The sequence below is a fragment of the Nelumbo lutea genome, chromosome 4, assembly GCF_056320005.1.
Source record: "Nelumbo lutea isolate HS-2025 chromosome 4, American lotus-T2T, whole genome shotgun sequence".
Classification (NCBI taxonomy): Eukaryota; Viridiplantae; Streptophyta; class Magnoliopsida; order Proteales; family Nelumbonaceae; genus Nelumbo; species Nelumbo lutea.
The window spans coordinates 87,554,855-87,577,152 of NC_142687.1; the positions used below are offsets into that span (position 1 = coordinate 87,554,855).

The 22,298-nt window shown below is 37.0% G+C and overlaps 1 protein-coding gene and 1 pseudogene across 2 annotated transcripts in view; both read left to right on the top strand.

The window, feature by feature from the left end:
* The window catches only part of LOC148861588 (cullin-1), a 29,057-nt gene extending 12,238 nt beyond the window's left edge, over positions 1 to 16,819 (top strand). Inside the window, exons 5-20 of one of the 2 annotated variants that reach the window (XM_088982458.1) lie at positions 2,693 to 2,740; positions 2,824 to 3,027; positions 3,113 to 3,190; positions 4,213 to 4,302; positions 4,510 to 4,590; positions 4,684 to 4,746; positions 14,181 to 14,216; positions 14,296 to 14,382; positions 14,458 to 14,607; positions 14,713 to 14,768; positions 14,881 to 15,001; positions 15,098 to 15,259; positions 15,349 to 15,492; positions 15,582 to 15,800; positions 15,914 to 16,081; positions 16,183 to 16,819. In XM_088982458.1, coding sequence (XP_088838584.1) covers positions 2,693 to 2,740; positions 2,824 to 3,027; positions 3,113 to 3,190; positions 4,213 to 4,302; positions 4,510 to 4,590; positions 4,684 to 4,746; positions 14,181 to 14,216; positions 14,296 to 14,382; positions 14,458 to 14,607; positions 14,713 to 14,768; positions 14,881 to 15,001; positions 15,098 to 15,259; positions 15,349 to 15,492; positions 15,582 to 15,800; positions 15,914 to 16,081; positions 16,183 to 16,284 — 1,809 coding nt within the window. In that variant the 3' untranslated portion in view covers positions 16,285 to 16,819. Of the gene's footprint in view, positions 1 to 2,692; positions 2,741 to 2,820; positions 3,028 to 3,112; positions 3,191 to 4,212; positions 4,303 to 4,509; positions 4,591 to 4,683; positions 4,747 to 14,180; positions 14,217 to 14,295; positions 14,383 to 14,457; positions 14,608 to 14,712; positions 14,769 to 14,880; positions 15,002 to 15,097; positions 15,260 to 15,348; positions 15,493 to 15,581; positions 15,801 to 15,913; positions 16,082 to 16,182 lie in introns of both variants that reach the window. The other variant, XM_088982457.1, reaches the window with a different exon arrangement.
* Positions 16,820 to 20,424: 3,605 nt separating this feature from the next.
* Positions 20,425 to 21,298, top strand: LOC148861589 (25S ribosomal RNA; annotated as a pseudogene; the record flags this gene model as incomplete).
* Between the last annotated feature and the right edge of the window lie 1,000 nt (positions 21,299 to 22,298).

Here is a 22,298-nt window from a genome sequence, read left to right on the forward strand (position 1 = left end):
TATTTATGGTCTCAAACAATCTCCTCGGGCTTGGTTTGAGAGATTTCAGGCTGCTCTTGTATCTTTTGGATACATTCAAACACAATCTGATCATACACTGTTCTTGAAGAGAAATGATTCTCTGGTGACCTTCTTGATTGTTTACGTTGATGATATTGTGGTAACGGGTAATGACATTGAAGATGCCAGTAAACTAAAAGCATTTCTCAACTTTGAATTTGAAATCAAAGATTTGGGAGATCTTCAGTATTTCCTGGGCATTGAAGTTGCTTGATCTAAGGATGGTATATTCATATCTCAGCGCAAATATGCCCTTGATCTTCTTGCTGAAATTGGTAAACTTGGATCTAAGCCCATCTCCACTCCCATTGATCCTAATCATAAGCTTTTTGCCACAGATGGTGAACTTTTGTCTGATAAGAGAGTGTTTCAGAGACTGCTTGGGAAGCTGTTATACCTTTGCATGACTCGGCCAGATATTTCCTATGCAGTCAGTGTTATCAGTCAGTTTATGCATTCTCCCAGAGATACTCATTTAGCTGTTGCAGAAAGGGTTCTGTGCTACTAGAAAGGTACTCCAGGGAAAGGTATTTTATTTGCTAAGCATGGTCACATGAATTTGGAAGCCTTTACTGATGCAGATTGGGCATGATGTATTGATGACAGAAGGTCCACCTTTGGTTATTATGCTCTGGTTGCTGGGAATATTGTGTCTTGGAGGAGTTAAAAACAATCAGTAGTTGCTAGATCCTCAGCTGAAGCAGAATACATGGTAATGACTCATGGTGTGTCAGAATTACTATGGCTACGATCCCTTCTAGAGGAATTGGAGGTGGACTACGAGAAACCAATGATCCTCTATTATGGCAACCAAGCTGCTATCAACATTGCACATAATCCTATTCAACATGACAGAACTAAGCACATTGAGGTTGATAGGCATTTCATAAGGGAAAGAGTCTCTTCAGGAGAAGTTTGTTTGCCATTTATCACATCAGAAGAGCAACTGACTGATATCTTGACCAAGGGAGTTCCCAGGGGGAAATTGACACACTATATAAGCAAGCTGGGCATGATTGACATCTATGCTTAGCTTGAGGGGGAGTGTAAAGAGACTGGGCCGAATGGGCCCTAACAACCTTTCGTGTGATATCCTTTATTTTATCTTTTATTTAATGTTGATGGGCCTGTTATTTGTTCTTATTTTGTTTTCTTAATGTAACTGCCAAGCTGGGCCGCCCACTTAAGGGTATACTTGTCACCATCAATTTTTTAGAGATTAATAAAATTATGGTTAGAGGAAAGGGGTGATTAATTCAACTTCTTCTTCTCTTACCTCTTCTCTTCACCATCTTCCCCTCTTATACAGTTATTCAGATCTATTCTATTATGCTAATCACAAGTTTAATCTTGATATTAGAGGACTGATTTACATTTGAATAGAAGTGGCCAGCTCACAAAAGGGGATCTTCTTTTTTCAAAGGAAATACATCCTAGATCTGTTACAGGATTCAGGAAAACTAGGGGTTAAGCCAACTAACTCTCCCATTGATCCAAATCACAGACTGGGTGACTGTTGTGGTGAAAGTTGTCAAGGATGTAAAACAATTCCAGAGACTTGTGGGGAGGCTCCTGTATTTTTCCATGACCAGGCCAGACATTGCTTATGCAGTGGGTGTTCTTAGTCAGTTCATGCATTCTCCTAAGACCACACACTTAGAGGCAGCAGAGAGAATCCTCAGATATCTAAAGAAGTTTTCAGGAGCTGGTTTATTATTCCAAAAGAATGGTCATTTGAAGGTTGAAGTCTATATAGATGCTGATTGGGCTGGATCGGTTGATGACAAAAAATCCACTAGTGGGTATTATTCCTTTGTGGGAGGAAATCTAGTCACATGGAGAAGCAAGAAACAAAGTGTGGTGGCTAGGTCTAGTGCTGAAGCTGAGTATAGAGCAATGTCCCATGGGGTGGCTGAAGCTATGTGGATAAAGAATTTGTTGAGCAAACTGGGTTTTCCTGTTGATAGCCCTATGTCTTTGTATTGTGATAACAAGGCTGCCATCAACATTGCAGCCAACCCAGTTCTTCATGATAGAACTAAACATATAAATGTTGGCAAACACTTTATTAGAGAGAAAATTGTTAATGTGGGAAGTGTGCACCTCATATGTTAGTTCTAAGGAGCAACTTGTAGATATCTTTACAAAATGCTTGCATTACTCGTGGCACAATGACTTATATGACAAGTTGGGCTTGATTGATATCTATGTCCCAACTTGGGGGGGAAGTGTTGAATAACTTAGTCTTATTTCAGTTTAGTGCCGCAAGGGCACATATGTAATTGTATTTTATTTTATCTTTTGAATGGTCACCTTAGTATAAATATTAAAAAGGCTGGCGCTGCCAGTAGAGTCTTTTCTCTCCAATATCTTTTTCCTTTTCTCTCTTCTCCCTCTTCTCTTCTTCTCCTCTTCTCTTACTATTCTAAGATCGTACTGCATCTTTACCAAGAAAACAATAATGATGTTGTTCTTTTCCACAGTTTCTTTTTCTTTATTGCCTTTGGACAGTTGTAACTGCTTGATGTAAAAATTTCACAAACTTATTTTCCTTGTTCTACTTTCGTGCCTTTATTTAAAGACATATTCCATTGAATTGTTATGGAAAACACATATTTTTCTCTAATTTCAGGTCTACCGAGAGATAAATTGTAAAGTCAGGGATGCTGTAATTTCTCTGGTATGTATTTATCATTGTTTTTTACATGTTGAAATATCTCCTTGCCAACCGTGTCAAATTTAAGAAATTATTTTATGAAGCAGATTGATCAAGAGCGTGAGGGAGAGCAAATTGATCGAGCTTTATTGAAGAATGTTCTAGACATTTTTGTTGAAATTGGAATGGGTCAGATGGATTGTTATGAAAATGATTTCGAGGCAGCAATGCTTAAAGATACTGCTGCCTACTATTCTCGCAAGGCTTCAAATTGGATTCTGGAGGATTCTTGTCCAGATTACATGTTAAAGGTATCCTTTCCATCTCCTCTTTCATTGAATGAAAGTTTATTATCACAAATTATGATGCTCTCTAAAAGCTCATGTGACATATTAGGCTGAGGAATGTTTGAAAAGAGAGAAGGATCGTGTTTCTCATTACCTACATTCTAGCAGTGAGCAGAAGTTATTAGAGGTTTGTTCTGACACCCCTCTTGCTTTAAAGAATTAATAGTGTAAATATATAATTCGCTTAAGATGAAAGTTCATCATCTAAGGGACTAAGGGAGCAATCCCTGGATTTGAAAATAAGGAACAAAATAAATAAGACTTGAATGGATACTAACCAATGTTTATGGCATGACCTCTTATAGAGAAAGAAATGTTTTTTGAAAAGAGCTTCATACAATTCAACAGTTATGGGGATTATCTTGTTGTATGTGTGGGGAAGTTTTAGTGTTATTAGATTCAATAATAAAAAGAAATGTGATAACCACTCTCGTGCACTGGGCTGCCCTTTATTTAACTCCCATAGGGGTTAGGGACTCCACAAGAGCAGAAACGATAGCTGTACTACAAGCCTTAAGACTGGGTAGAAGATTCAATTAAGATTGGTGGTGGAAGGAGATTTGTGACAGGTTGGTTAAGGAAGGATGGTCAAGGCATATGCTATTATAGACACATTCTAAAATCTAAACGAGATCAAATATCTTGCAAATGAATGGCAAGTTGGTAAATTGAGTTCCTAGACCTGCAAATGATATGGCAGATTCATTTGCAAGACAACTAGACAAGGGATTAATTGGGAACAAATGTTTTATGGGGTTAACTGGTGAAATTGTGTGTAAAGCTAATATGTAAGAGAAAGGTTAGGTGTTTACCAGCCTGGCAAACAAGCAATTTTATGTACATAATACTCTTTTCTACCAACAAAAAAATACTCATGTGGGGGAACTCACCTCTGTTCTAGTTTTCCAATTTGATACCCAGTTACCTTTATCTTTATGTGCCTAGCATGCTAGTGTTGGACACAGTACATACCTGACATCAGTGATAGTATTGCATATCAGATGTATATTCTTGTAGTCTTCTCATCTCCGCCCGATGGTGATGCATTTTCCCCATTCTACAATCAATACAATCTGAATTATGTTTACTATCTTATTGATCAATATGTGCATACATACAGTACTTATTTATTACCTTTTCTTGGTGCAGAAAGTGCAACACGAGTTGCTATTTGTGTATGCAAACCAATTGCTTGAAAAGGAACACTCTGGATGTCATGCTTTGCTTAGGGATGACAAGGTATTTTCTTGGTTTATTATGTTGTCCAAATTTTCATTGCATTGACCGTTTGGATAGTATACACTTAATTGCAGTTTCATCATCATCTAAGCCCTGTCCCAACTATATGGTATCAGCTACATGAATCATGCTTTGCCATTCCATTTTGTTTAGTGCTTATTGCTGTTTAATAAACTGAATTATGTTGCCTCTACCTTTTTTTGTTAGGTGGAGGATTTGTCTAGGATGTATAGGCTCTTCTTCAGAATTCCTCGTGGTTTAGACCCTGTTTCTAATATATTTAAACAGGTGATCTAATACTTGTGTATGACTTCTCTTTGTAAAAGACCATGAAAATGTTACCTCTATTTTTGTTTTTGTGCTGATTATGTTGTGATGCAGCATGTGACTGCTGAAGGTACTGCCTTGGTCAAACAAGCAGAAGATGCAGCTAGTAACAAGAAGGTAAAATCTCGAATGCCTTCTTTTTCTGATCTTTTAGTGCCTGCATATGGTCTCATCTCCATTCATCACACACTTTTTTTTTAATTATTTATATTTTGAGAAGCATATCTATTCTAATTTTTAAAGATTAATTCTTCCATTTGGAGTTTTTAAGAAAGTTGTTTTAATGCTTTGAATAATTTACAGCTATTAAAACCCAATGACTGGTTGCTGTGTTTTTTGATAAGATAGTATTGGATGGTTGCCTAAAAAGTAAAAAAGCACATTGCCAAATTGTTCAAATTATGAGAAATTTTAGTAAATGACACGTTTCTGCTGCTCATTGATTTCTTTGCCCTACAAACAAGGTGGGACTCATGTAAAGATGTGGCCATCTTTTGTTTTGTGTATCTTTTCATGTGTCCCACCATGTCTGTATGGTTAAGAATGAAATAGTTGCATATACTTGTTTACTACCATTCCTCCAAATATTATATGCCATTTTCTATATTATTCATGATGTACAATCTTTACATTGTTCTAGGAACCAAAAATTATGTCAGGCAAATCGTTAAAAATTCCTTAAAACTCCTAAAAAATGGAAGTGGGTTTTTTAGCTCAAGGAAAGGAAAGAACTTTTATGGAATGGAGACCCTCTACAACCAACTTTGTGAAGCATAATTTTGATGGAAGTTTCCCCGGTAATTGGGCTACAGCTGGGTTAGGAGGTGTTTTCTAAGACTTAGAAGGAAAGATGGTAGCTTTGTTTTCAGGGCCTTCAGAAAATGGTGATAGCTTTGCTTTGAGGGCTGAGATATTGGCTGTCTTGGAGGGAATCCAAAAAGCTAAGGATTTGAATATTTGTAAACTGTTTGTTGAAGGAGACTCAAAGCTAGTTATAAGCTAGCTGCGAAGGAAGAGGGTGTTGGGTGGTGGGGCTACATTTATGAGAAGAGATGAATTATATGGCTGTAACAAGGACTGGAGGTTACTCTACAATGGGTAAAAAGAGATGCTGATTCTTTTGTTGGTACATTGGCAAAATAAGGAGTGGGAAGGAATCAACTTTTTTGGGCTCGATTGTAATCATGTATCTTTTATGGGAGAGTTAAGAGCGTTTATCTCCCCCTTTCTCTTCTTTGTATCTTTTTCTCTTTTTCTGTGGATTCTGTTTCAGTTGTTGATATCAAGGATTTGAATATCGATACGATACGCCCGATACAAGGTGTATCGAATCGGTAGGGCGTATTATATCGGTATTGGCCAGAGGGGATACAAGATATTCTACGATTAAACCCGTATCCCTTGAATTGCGCGTATCAGAGCGATACATATTCGTATCGACCCGTATCGTGTTGTATCGACCGATACACAATGATATGGCCGAAACGGATCGACGTGTTTCTTGCACAAGCACACATTTATTTTGTAAAAAATATGCCTGGCGTGATTCGAACACAAATCACCTAGCGTTAAAGCCTTAACCGCGCGCTTGATCCACTAGGCCACTTTTCATCTTATGAAATTTGATGAAATAAAATAACCTTTTTCTATTCTAGTGTCCACATGTAATGTGGAAAAGTTACATTTATGTTTAACAATTCCAGCAAAATAAAAAAATGATATTCAAAACTAATATTTTATAAACTAATAGAATAAATAATTTCTTAAGTCCACATTTATATAAAAAATATGTTTAATCTCAAGAATTTTTACAAAAAAAAAAGATATTAATAATAGAATAATTATTTTAATACTTAATATTTATAAATTTGAACATGACATGTATCTTAAAATTTTATAAATTATTAATTAATATTTTAATTTGAACTAAATAAAAGCATATATATTATTTATCAAAATAAAAATATTATTTACAGAAACCTTGAGAATATAATATAAATTGAATTTGTCAAATCAATTAATCTACATTTATATCAAAAATGATTTCTTTTTATCTCAAAATTTATGGAAATAAAAATATTAATAATGGAATAATTATTTTAGCAGTTATTTTTTTTTTGAAAAGGTAAGGTAATTTATTAAAACAAGAACCATTACAAAGGAGCCTAGGCCATTAGAGGCTGCCTAGAGCCACCACAAATTACAGATACATCCAGTTCTGAGATCTAAACAACAGACTCAAATTCTGATTTTTAAACACCTCCGTTGCCGACACTCAGGACAGAAGTTTACCCACAGCTTTCTGCACCATTTCCTTTGAAGATTTAGCTTTGCCCTGAAAAATTCTGTTATTTCTTTCAATCCAGATAGTCCAAAGCATAGCAGCTGGGATAGTCTTCCAAACCGAGATACCTTTCTTGCTGAGACCCTCAATCTGCCAACACAACAGCAGATCCTTCACAGAATTTGGCATTACCCAGCTGATTTCCAGAGATTGAAGAAAATGCCTCCAAATATAATTCGAGACTGGGCAATGTAAGGCCAGATGTTCAGTAGTTTCTACTACCCCACCACATATGCTACATGACATGTCCGAAATCTGTATGCCACGTTTCACTAGATTAACTATGGATAGACATTTATTTAAGGCCATTGTCCAGAGCAAAAACTTCACTTTAGAAGGACTGATTGAGCTCCAAATCTGCCTAGCCGGAAAGTTTTCCTGACCTGAACTTATCAACTTACTAGACATAGACTTAACAGAAAACTTGCCATCAGCTTCCCATTTCCATCTCCAAGCATCCTCCATGTTTGGGTCAATCCTCTGGTTCTGGAGCAGGCCCAACAGAATTGCATACTCCTCAATTTCCCAGTCAAAGAGGCGCCTCCTACAAGTTAGGTTCCAACTGAAAGAGTTACCATCCACATTGAAATTCTCAGCCACCGAGGAGTCTTGATTTACAAAAATTTGATACAAGAGAGGAAAAACATCTTTTAGACACACTTCAAAACACCAAGAGTCTTTCCAAAATTTAATTCTTTCCCCATTTTCCAGGTTGTAACCGTTTCCTTCATCAAATAAATTAGCGTTCTTCATTATACCTGTCCAAATGGAGCTTATTCCTCTTGAAATAGGAGAATTGGATCTCCAATCACCCCAGTCCACTCCATGTTTGTCCACAATTAACTTTCTCCACCATGCATTTTTTTCATTTGCAAATCTCCAAAGCCATTTACACAGGAGGGCAGAATTGAATTTCTTCAATTTTCTTATTCCCAACCCTCCAACTTCCACTTGATCCCAGTTTACAACATGAACCTTCTTCTCCTCCTCCCAACCTCTCCAGAGAAAGTTTTTCTGTAGTTGCTCCAATCTGTTGTTAGCCACTTTGGAAGAAATAGGAAATAGGGAGAGGAAGTAAGTAGGTAGATTAGAAAGATTACCTTAATCAAAATCACTCTCCCCCCAAAAGAAAGGTATTTAGCTTTCTAGGAAGCCAATTTCTTCTCCATTCTTTCAACCACTGGATTCCAAATATGAGAGGAAGTATATTTAGCTCCAAGAGGGAGCCCCAAGTACTTGACCGAAAGATGGGCAGTCTGACAAGGCGTAACTTCTGCACAAACTTCTAGATTTGTATCAAGACCTACAGGGGTAATATGAGATTTACTCAAATTAACCTTGAGGCTAGACACACCACTTCAAACCAACTCAAAATTCCAAGCACCACCTCCAGTTGATTAGGAGAAGCATCAACAAAGCATAAGGTGTCATCAGCAAATTGAAGAATATTGACCTTTTCTTTTCCCGGAGCAATTGCAAAGCCCTCCCAAAGCCCACTCTCAGCAGCCTTCTTGCTAAAGAGAGAATTTCCACGACGCAAATGAAGAGTAGGGGAGAGAGAGGGTCACCTTGCCTCAAACCTCTTGAACTTCCAAAAAGCCTTGTCGTTTGCCTGTTAACTAAGATGGAGAACTTAGGAGTCTTAATACACAGACTCTGATTCAGTTTCTCCCCAAAGCTGCCCAAAATTCGTTTTCTCCAAAGCCAGATCCAAGCAGTGCTAGTTAACATGATCATAAGCTTTTTCAATATCCAGTTTACACAAAACACTTGGAGTCCCCTCTCTTATTCTGGACTCCAGCAGTTCATTGGCAATGAGAATAGAGTCAAACCGTCTGTCTACTTGGGACAAAAGCACTTTGGTTATAAGAGATAACACTGCCAACACACACTTCATTCTTTCAGCCAAAACCTTAGCCAAGATTTTGTAGAAATTGTACAAGAGACTAATGGGCCTGAAGTTCTTTATATTGACAGCCCCTTAAATTTTTGGAATAAGAATGATGAAAGTTGCATTCAGACTTCTTTGAAAGGAGGCATTAGTGTGAAATGCCTGAAACACCTGCATCAGATCACTCCCCACAATATCCCAACATTTTAAATAGAATAAATTAGAGAACCATCAGGACCTGGTGATTTATCATTTTTTTAGCTTCTTTACTGCGCCCTTAATTTCCTCTTCTGAGAATGGTCTCTCTAACTAGATTTTATGCTCTTCATTTAACTTATTAAATTGGAGCTCAGAGAGAAAAGGTCTTTGAACCCACTTCTCTTTATAAAGGTTCTTATACAAAGAAGTAGCTACAGATTTAACTTCAGAATTAGACTCACCACACCTGTCCTCCCACACCAGTTTTCTGATTGAAGAGAACCTAGCACGAGCATTTGCCATTTTGTGAAAGAACTTTGTATTTTTATCCCCCTCTTTAAGCCAAATGGATTTAGCTCTTTGTCTCCACTTCCTCTCTTCGTCAACTGCCATCTTATCATACTTGATTTTTGCAATTGACCTCTTAAGTCTCAGATCTTCAGACAAGGGACCTGCCTCTTCAGCTCTGTCAATCTCAACAATGCTGCTCAACAAAGCCTTCTTATCAGTAACCCACTTCATATTCTTCTCCAAATTTTTAGTTTACCCTTAACAGCCCTTAATTTTGATGCCATAACGAACGAACTAGAGCCCTCCACTTGCAACTCATTCCACACAGAGCTGATTAAGGGGATAAGATTTTCCTCCTCAAACCAATCATTTTTCAAACTTAAATGGGGATTTGACTGTCTCACGGAGACCACAAACAAGCTGAATAGGGCTATAGTTGGACATCGGTCTAGGAAGGGTAAGCTGTCTGAAATTAGGAAAGAATTCATCCCAGTTTGAAGAAACCAAGAATCTGTCCAGCCTAACCAGGGCCAGGACAGATTGGTTATTGGTCCAAGTGAATCTATTACCCTGAATTGGGACGTCCATTAATTCCATACTGTTTATGAAGTCAGCAAACATGTTCATCGAACCGGTTCTTCTATCCCTTGTATTCTTCTCATCCACCGAAATAGTTGAATTAAAATCACCCCCAATTACCCAAGGACAGTTATGAGGGTCTCTCAAACCTGATAATTCTGCCCAAAAAGCCACCCGAAAATTAGAATCAACAGGACCATAAACGTTTGCGACTTGAATAAGTTTTCCATCTTGTAGTTTCAGCCGTAAGAGTGATTGAGAAATTACCAATTCTGCAAGAAACCAAAGAACAGAAAGTGGGGTCCCAAAGGCTCACAATTATCATATGATGTGTATCTTAGAAAATTTAATATATTTTAAATTAATATTATATATTTTTATACAATTTTAATTTCATTTTATAATAACGTTTTTGTTGTTTACAAAAATAAAAATATTGTTAGCTAAACATTTGAGAATTAATTATTAGTTGACTTTTGGTTAATATTAAAAATTAAAAATAGTAAAATAGAAAATAATCGATATAATAATTCACATATAATAGTTGCATATGTTTTGTGCCTTGAAATTCAATAGTAAATAACATAATAATAGCTTTGTGCATGCATTAATTTTTAAAAAATATATAATATGTTCTAGGATTCTTGTTTGATACAATATCAATAAAATTTTATGATTTTGATGCATCCCACTATATTAGTTGTAGTATATTTTTTCACATATACCTTTAGAATATACATTTTCTATGTATCTATACATTAATTATGGCTATTTTGATCTTAAAAATAATGTTATTAATATGTTTATGGAATTTATATGCATTTTTCGCTGTATCCATGTTTTTTCATTTGTATCCATGCGTTTCCAAAGCATATCCGTATTCGTATCCGAGTGATCCGATACGATACCTGATACCGATACTTTAATCCTCGGTTGATATATATTTCAGTATATCACCAATGGAACACATTTCCAAAGAAATGACCTCTTTAGCCAAAGACCAGTAAAGACATTTCCAGCATCAGTTGATGCTATTCATAAAGTTCTAATAAAATGCAACCATATCTTTGTGAAAAATGCACATTTTAGTGGGAGGAAGTTGGTAGCTGATTCTCTACAAGGGAGACATGGTATTACTTGCATAGTTCTCAAGGCATATAATATCATCTTGCCTAAATGCCTTGACTTATAGTGACTAGGAACTGTCTAGGAAACAAAAATCACAAGGCATATAATATCATACTATGGCTGTGTTTATTATATACCACGTATTTGTATATATGTTCCACTTATATTTTATTTTAAGAATTTACTATTGGAACTTAAAAGATCCAAGAGTTTTGAGAAGAATTTCCGAGGAATGCGATTGGATGGGTATATCTTAATGGTCAATTTACCAGGATTTTAGGGGTGTGATACTCACTCCTTATATTTTTTTGATACTGACCCCCTTTTTGTTAATAACTGACATACTGTTTGTAAAGGAGTCTGGTTGCCATGCAGCTTGATGTTCATGGTGGGATTTCCCCCCTTTATTATGAATAGATATAATTTCATTACTTTTTTTCAATGTCAACTTATCATCTTGAAAGGATAGATGGGAAAAGAAACACTTTTTTTTTTTTTTTTTTATGTTGAGTCACCATATATTCCTTTGACCAAGCAACCCTGAGTTGTCTATGTTTGGTTAAATTGAGAGAATTGGTAGTTAGACTTGCTTCAAAGTCAGTGTACTGTGGCAAGGCAGCCAAAAACTACTCCCTCAGGATATTTGAAATGAACTTTATGCTGTGTAATTAAAATGTTTAGATATTTGAAATGTGGAAGAAAAAGTATTTTACTTTTTTTGATTGGCCTGAGAAACTAAGTGGAGGAAAAAAGATGGACAGATTATGGTGGTAGGTTCTTTTTGGATTGCTTTATCTCTGTCCTAAAAAGTATGGGAGGTTAAGTAAAATCTGTTTAGATCTCCTAACAAAGCTAAGAGAAAGGAAAAAGTAGAGATTTATATCATTTTAGGGTGCATTAAAGATGAAGATCAAATAGTCTTGGTAAAAGTTGAAGAAATCAAAATAGAGATGGAAAATTTTTTTGATAAATTCTATTGGAGCAGAATCTGGCAATACTAATGCTATTGAAAATAACATGTACCTTTCTAGAGTTAGGCCTATTGAGGTAAAAGAGGCACTAAATAATATGAAGAAGGGAAAGACGTTAGGACTCGAGGGGATTCAAATAGTGGAATGGTATGGGAAAGGTAGGCTTCTTATGGCTAACTAAGCTATTTAATATGATAGTGAAAGAAAATAAGCCTGATGATTGGAGAAACAACAATATGGTGCCTATATTTAAGAACAAAGGTGATATACAAAGTTGTAATAATTATCGGGGGATTAAGCTCATGAACTACACTATGTAACTTTGGGAGAGAATAGTTGAACAAAGATTACAACTTAAAATAAGTGTATTAGAGAACCAATTTGGCTTTAAGCCACTGAGATCAACCATGGAAGCTATATTTTTTTCGAGATGGTTGCTAGAAAGGTTTGGAGAGAAGAAGAAAGATCTTCATATGGTGTTCATTGATTTAGAAAAGACATATGATAGAGTTTTTAGAGAGATAATGTGGCAGGTCTTGGAAAAGAAAGGGTTCAAAATAGGTGTGTAGACCTAATTAAGGATATATAAGATGGGACAACGACCAATGTTAGAACACTAGTGGAAGATACTTCAATATTTGCAGTTACAATGGGTTTTCACCAAGGGTTTAGCACTTAGCCTTTATCTATTTGCAGTGGTCATAGATAAATCGACTTAAACATATTTAGGAGGAAGCTCCATGGTGCATGTTGTCTGCGGATGACATTGTTTTAATTAATGAAACTAACGAAGGATCTGGTGCAAAGTTAAGATTATGTACAAATGCCTTAGAAACAAAGAGGTTTTAAAATAATTAGAACTAAAATAGAGTATATGACATGCATATTTCGTATTTATTGGAGTGTAAATCATGATACACTTAGAATTGGAGACCACTTGGAGTGGGATGGGCAAAATGCAGGAGTGCACCTGGACTTTTGTGTGATAGGCGAAAATCAGTATAGCACTTAAACTAAAAGGAAATCTATAGAACAATTGTAAGGCCAGCTATGTTGTCTGGAGGAGAGTGTTGGGCAGTCGTATATATATATATACATACATACACTTCAGCACTTCGTTTCAGCTCTAAGAGGCAAGAATAGAATGCAGCATGCAATATGTCATAGTCATGACAAAGACACCAAGAAAATGCTTAGTCAAACTCATGAAATATTTAAGCCACTTGTATTGATCAAGCACTATTCCATAAAAATCTTTTAAACTTTGAACCTAAGCCACATTTAGTTTCACAATTGACATAATTTCATATTATATATTTTGTGTAGCTCCCTTGTCACAATATTTAATAGAAGCATGTTTGCAAGGTGTCATTAACCCAAGTACTACAGTGATAACAATACCTGTGTTCGAAGTGATAATTTAGAAGTATGTTTGCAAGGTGTCACAAACTCAAGTACTGTAGTGATAACAATACCTGCATTCCAAGCTGATAATTAAAGGGGATTCTAAGCTGGTTATAGGCTGTCTCTAAAAGGAGAAGTGGGGATGGAGGGGTTGCATCAATGAGAAACGGAAGTTTAGATACTTGACAGAGGAATGAATGTTCAGTTGAATTGGGTTATGAGGGATGCAAATTGTTTGGCCGATACTTTGGCCAAACAGGGAGTGGGAAGAAGTTTCAACATTAGGGAGAATTATAACAAATTCTTGAAGCGTATTAGTTCAATAAACCATCCATGTTATGCTGAAATGGAGAGTGCTTTAATGGGTTATGGTCCTTTTGAGTATGGGCTGCTCTTTACTAGATTGCTTTGGAGATAAGGAGATTTGTGTCTGATGAAGCAGCACAAATATTTTTTCATCAATGTGTAGATCCATTAACAAGTGCCCAACCATATGTTTGTAATGCTCATTGACTTGCTTCTTTTCCACTCTTATCTAATATTTTATGATGCAGATGTGCCAATAATTATGTATAGCTTAGTTGCATAAGAAATCATTGTTTTCGTATTTTAAGTGGGTATAAACTTTAGTGTATATGTGCCGTGATGGCTGAGATTCATTATTCTGCCATTCGAGCTATAGGCATGCACTGAACTCATCATTCCTTTTTAGTGATTGCAGTACTAATAATTTTATTTTGCACAGGCAGAAAAAAAAGATGTAGTTAGTTTGCAAGAACAGGTAACCATAAACAAATCAGAATTTTAATTATGGTGGGATAGTTGATAAAATAGATATTAACTTTTTTGCATGTTTTCAGGTTTTTGTTAGAAAAGTAATTGAGCTACATGACAAATACCTGGCATACGTGAATGATTGCTTTATGAACCACTCTCTTTTCCATAAGGTTTGCATTTGATGATACTTTGGTGTTTTCATTATATCTCACCATTTCTGCACTAACTTATTTTCATCACTCTAGGCACTCAAAGAGGCCTTTGAGGTCTTCTGCAACAAGGGTGTTGCTGGGAGCTCTAGTGCAGAACTACTGGCTACTTTCTGTGACAATATCCTTAAAAAGGGAGGAAGTGAAAAATTGAGTGATGAAGCAATTGAAGAAACTTTAGAGAAGGTAGTCTACTATTGTCATTGTTGATGGTCTTCTGGTAATTTCCATTCGGCCATTCTTTGCATTCATGTTTAATTTGTCATGGATTTTCCTTTATGTGGTGTGTAGGTTGTAAAGCTGCTTGCTTATATCAGTGACAAAGACCTTTTTGCCGAATTTTATAGGTAAAAGACCTTATTTCTCTTGTTGATCAGCCTTTACTCAGTGTGTTTGGAACTTCTTCTCATTTTAACTTACTGCTATGTATTCAATTATTCACTTTACTGCCATTTACAGGAAAAAGCTTGCACGTCGGCTTCTTTTTGACAAGAGTGCTAATGATGACCATGAGAGGAGTATCCTTACAAAGCTAAAACAGCAATGTGGTGGACAGTTCACATCAAAAATGGAGGGAATGGTCAGTAATTGAAGATCATCCTCCCTTCAATAGAAACATTTCTATTTGTAGATGTAATTCGGATGTTTCTAATGAAATTGTATTTTGAATTTCCAGGTCACAGATTTGACATTGGCAAGGGAAAATCAGGCAAACTTTGAAGAGTATCTTAGCACTAACCCAAATGCCAACCCTGGGATCGACTTGACTGTCACTGTCCTCACTACTGGATTCTGGCCAAGTTATAAATCATTTGATCTCAACCTTCCGGCAGAGATGGTACATCAACCTTTCATACAATTTGTTCTTAAAAATCCTTGGAAGTTATAGCTGCCCAAAAAGTGCAACTTTGAGCATGTTTCTTTCAGGTGAAGTGTGTTGAAGTTTTCAAGGAGTTCTACCAAACAAAAACCAAACATAGAAAACTTACATGGATATATTCATTGGGCACCTGTAACATTAATGGAAAATTTGAACCCAAAACTATGGAGCTTATTGTGACAACATACCAGGTAAATCCTGTTTCATCTTATTCTCGTTTTGTATGAACAGCTTCATTGTTAGTATAGTGACTTGACATGCCAGTTTTCCTTGTTTACAGGCCTCTGCCCTGCTGCTATTCAATGCTTCGGATAGATTGAGTTATTCAGAAATCATGGCACAGTTAAACTTGACTGATGATGATGTAGTGAGATTACTCCATTCCCTGTCATGCGCAAAGTACAAGATTCTTAACAAGGAGCCAAACACCAAAACTATCTCCAACACTGATTATTTTGAATTTAATTCCAAGTTTACTGACAAGATGAGGAGGATAAAGGTCTGGGCTAGTTTCAGTATTATTTGACATTTGCAATTTCATGTTCATCTTCCTTGTTGCTCTTTTTCATTCATTTGATTTTTAAAGTAAGATCATTTCTGGTATAAGTGCAGATTCCGCTCCCGCCTGTGGATGAGAAGAAGAAAGTGATTGAAGATGTTGATAAGGACAGGCGATATGCAATTGATGCCTCAATAGTGCGTATCATGAAGAGTCGAAAAGTTTTGGGCCACCAGCAGTTGGTGATGGAGTGTGTTGAGCAGCTTGGCCGCATGTTCAAGGTATGTATTATCAATATCCCTAGAATTTGTTTTGTTAGCACGAACACTACTGGTTTTCTTATCTACTTTGGATGGTTGACACTTGACATGTTGATGCTCAGCCCGACTTCAAGGCGATCAAGAAGAGGATTGAAGATCTGATCACCCGGGATTATCTGGAGAGAGACAAGGACAATCCTAACATGTTCAGGTACTTGGCCTGATTATTGATATTCAGTTGGAGTAATACGTGATTGGGGCCATCTGCATCGAGTGGGTTCTGCCGGAACTATGTTCGGACGTGGTGCGTGTCTGAGCATTATCCAATATGAGCATTATTATCTAAAAGCTCATATTGCGTAGCCTCTAAGGTTGAAACTTTGGGGCTAGGAGTGAGGTTTCTTGTACATTTTCCCATAACAGCCGATATTGGATAGCTACCCTCTTTTAGCTCAACACCTTTAAATTGGAAAGAAAAAGGGGGGTTTGTTCTGTAAGGTGTTCAACCATATTTATGGGGCACTGCCTGCATTGGCCACCGTTTGTTTCTGAGGCAAATCTCTTTACGACTTTGATGCATGTCAATTATTTTTTCCCCCTCTGCCCCTTCAATTGTAAAATCTATTTTGATAACTCAGATTGCTTTCTCTGTGTTCCATTTTATAAACCGTCTTGAAAGAGGTTCACCCGAGAATGCGAACTCAACTCTATTGTCCTTTTGCAACTGTCTTTAAACAAAATGTGAAGTTTGGTAAGCAATCTCACAGTTTTTCTGTCGTTAGTTGACTAACTTAACTCTCTTCTCAGGCCAGTGAGGGTAATGAATTGTTTGTCCATTCGCTCTAGAGACTAGACCTTATGTTGATTTTGTAGGAGTCTGGTCTGTAGTATGAGCTTAAGATGTCGGTGGGCCTTAGAAGTTCTGTCGGCGATTCGGCGCTTTTGTATTTGTTATCATCTGTGAGGACCTGTACACCCATTCAGATTCAGGTAGATGTAGAACACCGGGCATATGCCTTTTCCACCACTCCATGTGTATTTTGGGTTGCATTGGGCGTTGATACACCGTGTAGACGAATTTGGATTTTGTGACGATTGAATCCGAATTCAGAATAACAGCCGTCCATGTTCTACTCTAGAGTGCTATAAACTTGATTCCTAGTCCATGAAAATCTCTTGTACGATTTGGTACTCAGTGGGGGGAATCTCTTGATTGAGACCAAAATACCTCGAAGTTGAGAATCTTTTTCGTAACAAGGCATTTAATCTAGGTTAGGTTGTTAGTTCACGATTGAACTTTTCAAACAAATTATTTGGGCTTGTTTTTCATTTCATCCAACACAAATTGATTCTGTTTACTAGTAATCATGTTAAAGCTACTATTGTTTTTTTAGAAACAAGTCTTGGATTTTGTCAAGAGGTCGCCTGGAAATCGAATTATGCATCCCTCATATCCAAAACGATTTATTAGATGTATTTAATTTATATCGGTTTTTTGACATTACTGAATGCCAAAAACGATTTTCCAATGAAATTTGAATTTTGTTCATAATTTTCTGTTTCAGTTTTCACAATGAAAAATATGCAATTAGAACTGTAAATTTCACAGATCTACACTTGAACTAACCGGTGCGCTTGTAGGCATTACAAAAAACTGTTTTTTTTACCCCCCGCAGATCTACACTTGAAATAACCGGCGACAAGAGGTTAGTTTTTTCTGGGTTTTCGCAGATCTACACTTGAACCAGTTCCTAATAATTTCGCAGATCACACCGTTCCTATTTTTTTCTTCCTCAGCCCTCAGCCTTGCCACCAAGATCGAACTCTGGGATCGCAAATCTGTTTTTTCTTTCTCAGTCTTCATTCCTGTTCAACACCACCACTCACCACTATTGCTGGTTTGAACCCGCCGCTGCAACGACGATGATGAACAGGGAAAGGGAAAGAGTGAAGACTAAGGAGAAGAAGAAAAAAAAGAAGAGAGAGAGATGGTGTGGGAGAAAAAAGAGAGATGAGAGATTGGAATGGATTCATCGCCCCCATTGGTTCTGTCATGAGGAAGATGATGAACAGTGGATTCCGGGGGGTTTTGAAGAAAAGGAAGAAGTATGAGATGGAGAGGGAGGCCGGAGTATTTGTTATTTATTATTACTAAGATTATTTATTTATTATTATTATTATTATTATTGTTATTATTATTATTATTGAGTCTACATGGCGATTCACATGTGGGTCCACGTGGACTCTTAATTAAAATATATAGCATAACATGTGAAAAGCATTGTATATATGTATGAGTGAAGTGATGACTAAATTTGTCATTTGTGTCAATATAAACCCTTATGGGGAAAGTAGCTTAACAAACATCCCCACCCCAATAAATGCTTAAAAACATAATAAGTGATTTGGAAAGTGTAACAAAAACCTTAAGTGGTTAAAATAAATACTTCTAAGAAGTATTTATGCAACAAGTACTTAATCATCAAACATGGTGTTAGTAGTTAGAGGTTTAGAACCATTGAGACAATGGGGTCTGACCCGATTAGACCTAATTATACTTCGTATGTATAATTACCTATCATAATAATAATTTAAAACCATATTTTTTATAATAGAACCTTAATAAAAATGACAGTAAATATGGTAGAGTGTTTATATATTGATAAAACAATTGCTTTTAAGAAAAATGATTTTATATACTATTTATTAAAATTACCCTTTTAAACATAAAGTATAGCTAAAATTACAAAAAAACCTAGAAGCCTTTTATATATTATTAATTACATTATCAATTCAAATCTGAATCGATTCCGAACAACAAGAACAGTCCCAACCGAATTACTAATTGGGACAAAACACCATAACTAGAATCTAGTATAATCGGTTCAATTAATGCCTGAATTTCTTTAGTAAGATAAAACATTGATTAAATCATTATTAGTGAAGTTTTCTAGTTATATTTATATGTGTTATTTCTATTTATAATCGGTTCAATCAATGCCTGAATTTCTTTAGTAAAATAAAACATTGATTAAATCATTATTAGTGAAGTTCTCTAGTTATATTTATATGTGTTAACACTTATTTGTATGTACAACTTCCTATTAAGCATTAAGTCATATTTTTATACTTTATTTATATCCACTTGGACTTGTTTCATTGAACACAATGCACTTGTGAGACTTTTGTCTATGCCTAGTTAGGGGTGGATTTGAACCGAGCCAAGCTGAATACTTGGCTATTCGATCTCAGCATGCAGGAATAGTGTTAGGCTTGAGCTTGAGCTTGAGCTCGATTCGAGTTTGAGACTTGAGCTCAAGTTTGGTTCGACTCAAAAGCTCGTAAGTTCGAGCTCAACTACATGCCACGCTTTTTCTAAAAAATAAGTTATACATATAAATATTTTTTCATTTTACATGCACAAAATTAAGAATTATAAAAACTATTTACTTTTATACATAAAAAATAAAACTATCATATATAAAATATATTATTATATATAATAAAAATGATTCATTATATATATTTATATGTGTATATGTATGTATGTATGAATGTATAATAAAAATTATTATTTTTTGTTATACTAGGACTGATTAGCCTCACTTGTCGAGCTTCACAGGGCTTGAGCTCGACTTTAAGCTCGATTTAAATCGAGCTCATTTTTTTACGAACCGAGCTTAAATAGCTCATGAGAAGCTCGGCTCGTGGCCACCCCTATGCCCAATTCCTTCCCATGCATATCTTGATTCATGGTCATGTGCTTAAACCAATTTGTCCTTTCACAAGTTCTTTAGCCTCTCAAATCCAGTCTTGGGGACCTCAAATGAGTTGGCATAGTGCAGCATGGGTGGCATCTCTTGCATTGCTTGTGACCTCTAGTCCCTTTTGGATGTTGTTTTGTCCTATATTCAGTTTGGATTGATTGTTGCTTCCATGCTTAGTGTGGCTTTTGAGTGCTGCTTTCCTTGTCCATTTTGTGTGTCATTGATGCATTGTTGGTTAAGGGAAGTGGTTGCTTGAAGGCGTACGCAATGCACATTAGTGGTGAGAGTGGGTCAAGTTGTTCGAGTTAGGCATGAGGGTCCCATCTCAAACCCATCGCATGTTGGTAGATTACTCGAGCTGCTCTCGCGATGAGAGTGGGTTGTTGTGTACTAACCGCGGAGGGGGACTAGGAACGGCTCCCTCGGGGGCCGTCCTTGAGCACCAAACGTTCGACTTAGAACTAGTACAACTATGACTCTCTTAAGGTAGCCAAATGCCTTGTCATCTCATTAGTGATGTGCATGAGTGGATTTACCAGATTCCCACCGCTCCTATCTACTATCCAATGAAACCACAACCAACGGAATGGGGTTGGCAAAATAACGGGGAAAGAAGACCCTGTTAAGCTTGACTCTAATCCAACTTTGTGAAATGACTTAAGAGGTGTAGGATAAGTGGGAGCCCTTGGGCAGAAGTGAAATACTACTACTTTTAATGTTATTTTACTTGCTTACTCCATTAGTCGAAGGTGGGGGGCATCACCCTTCCTTTTGGACCCAAGGTTTGCCTCGGTGGGCCGATTTGGGTGGAAGACATTGTCAGGTGGGGAGTTTGGCTAGGGCGGCACATCTGTTAAAAAACAATACAAGTGCCCTAAGATGAGCTCGACAAGAATATAAATCTCGTGTGAAACAAAAGAGTAAAAGCTTGTTTGATTCCGATTTCTAGTCTGAATACGAACAGTGAAAGTGTGGCCTATTGGTCATTTAGACCTTTAGAATTTGAAGGTAGAGGTGTTAGAAAACTTACCACAGGGATAATTGGATTGTGGCAGCCAAGCATTTATAGCGACATTGCTTTTTTATCCTTCAATGTCAGTTCTTCCTATTATTGTGAAGTAGAATTCGCCAAGTGTTAGATTGTTCACCCACCAATAGGGAATGTGAGATAGGTTAATGTTACCCTAATGATGATAGTGTTGTGATAGTAATTCAACCTAGTATGAGATGACCCTTTGATTCACACAATTGGTCATCGTGCTTGGTTGAAAAGCCAATGGCGTGAAGCGCAATTCCATTGGTTAAGCCCTTGTGACGAACAAGCTACAAGGGCCACCTTGAAGCGCAATTCCTACCAGACGATGGGTAAAATCCTTTGCAGACAACTTAAATACGCGATGGGGTCTTGTAAGTGGCAGAGTCACCTTGCTGCTATGATCCATTGAGATCAAACCCTTTATCACATCGATTAATCCCTCCCCTCACATTTCATATCCTACAATGATTCATTTCTCCCCCTCCCTGAGTAAGGAGTGTACAACAAAAGTCCCTCCCCTTGTATCGACGTGTGCCAAGAACCAAGTCCTTCCCTCTTTTGTTCAACATAGCATGCTTATTAAAATCTATCTCATCACAACAACCTTTCATATCCCATGGATCCACACCCACCACATCCCCACAAAAGGTATCAGTGCTAGCCTCCCCCAGCCCCCTCCAATTGGTTGATTGCACAAGGCACACAAGGGTACTATGGTGCGAGTGGGAGTGCGGTTGATTGCATGCTATCACGGGGATAGTCAATGAGGCCTCATGCGATGTTCGATTGGGTGATCTAGCCTACAAACAAGGAAACATGCAATAAGAGCAACAACGATGGCACACAAATTAGTCAAAATGCACTTTGTATTGCAGCACAAGCACATAGTTTAGTGTCGCAGGGATCTCATGCTTAACCCTTAAACGTCTTAGCGCCACTCAACTATCTGCCTCCTTTCAAGAGTAGCTTAAGATTTTGGGGGAGTAACAAAAGATTACATCACATGCTTGAAAAATCATACTACTATTTATAAGAATGCCATTAGCAATACCCCCATACAAAAAGAGTACAATAGACCACCCAAGACACATACATTGACACAGTGATGGCACTTCGATAAGCTTCCCTTGTGATAGTCTCCCCTGCCCAATTCGATCTACGTCCTCGGAGATCGTTGCTTCAAGTACTCTTCAACTTTGTTGGAAAAAGGTAGAAGGTCTTTCGCAAGCTCCCAACTTTCTTCTTCACCAGGCTTGAACCACTTCACCAGGTATTCTCACCGAGGTGTCTAGGTAGAGGGGATGTCCTATGGCCATAGATGGAGACTAACTTGCGGGTTTTTGGTGGTTGAAATGAAAGTGGAGGTCGATAAGGTTGATTTCGGGTGTTATTAACGGTGTCGACATGATAAGGCTTAAGTTGACTAGCATGGAAA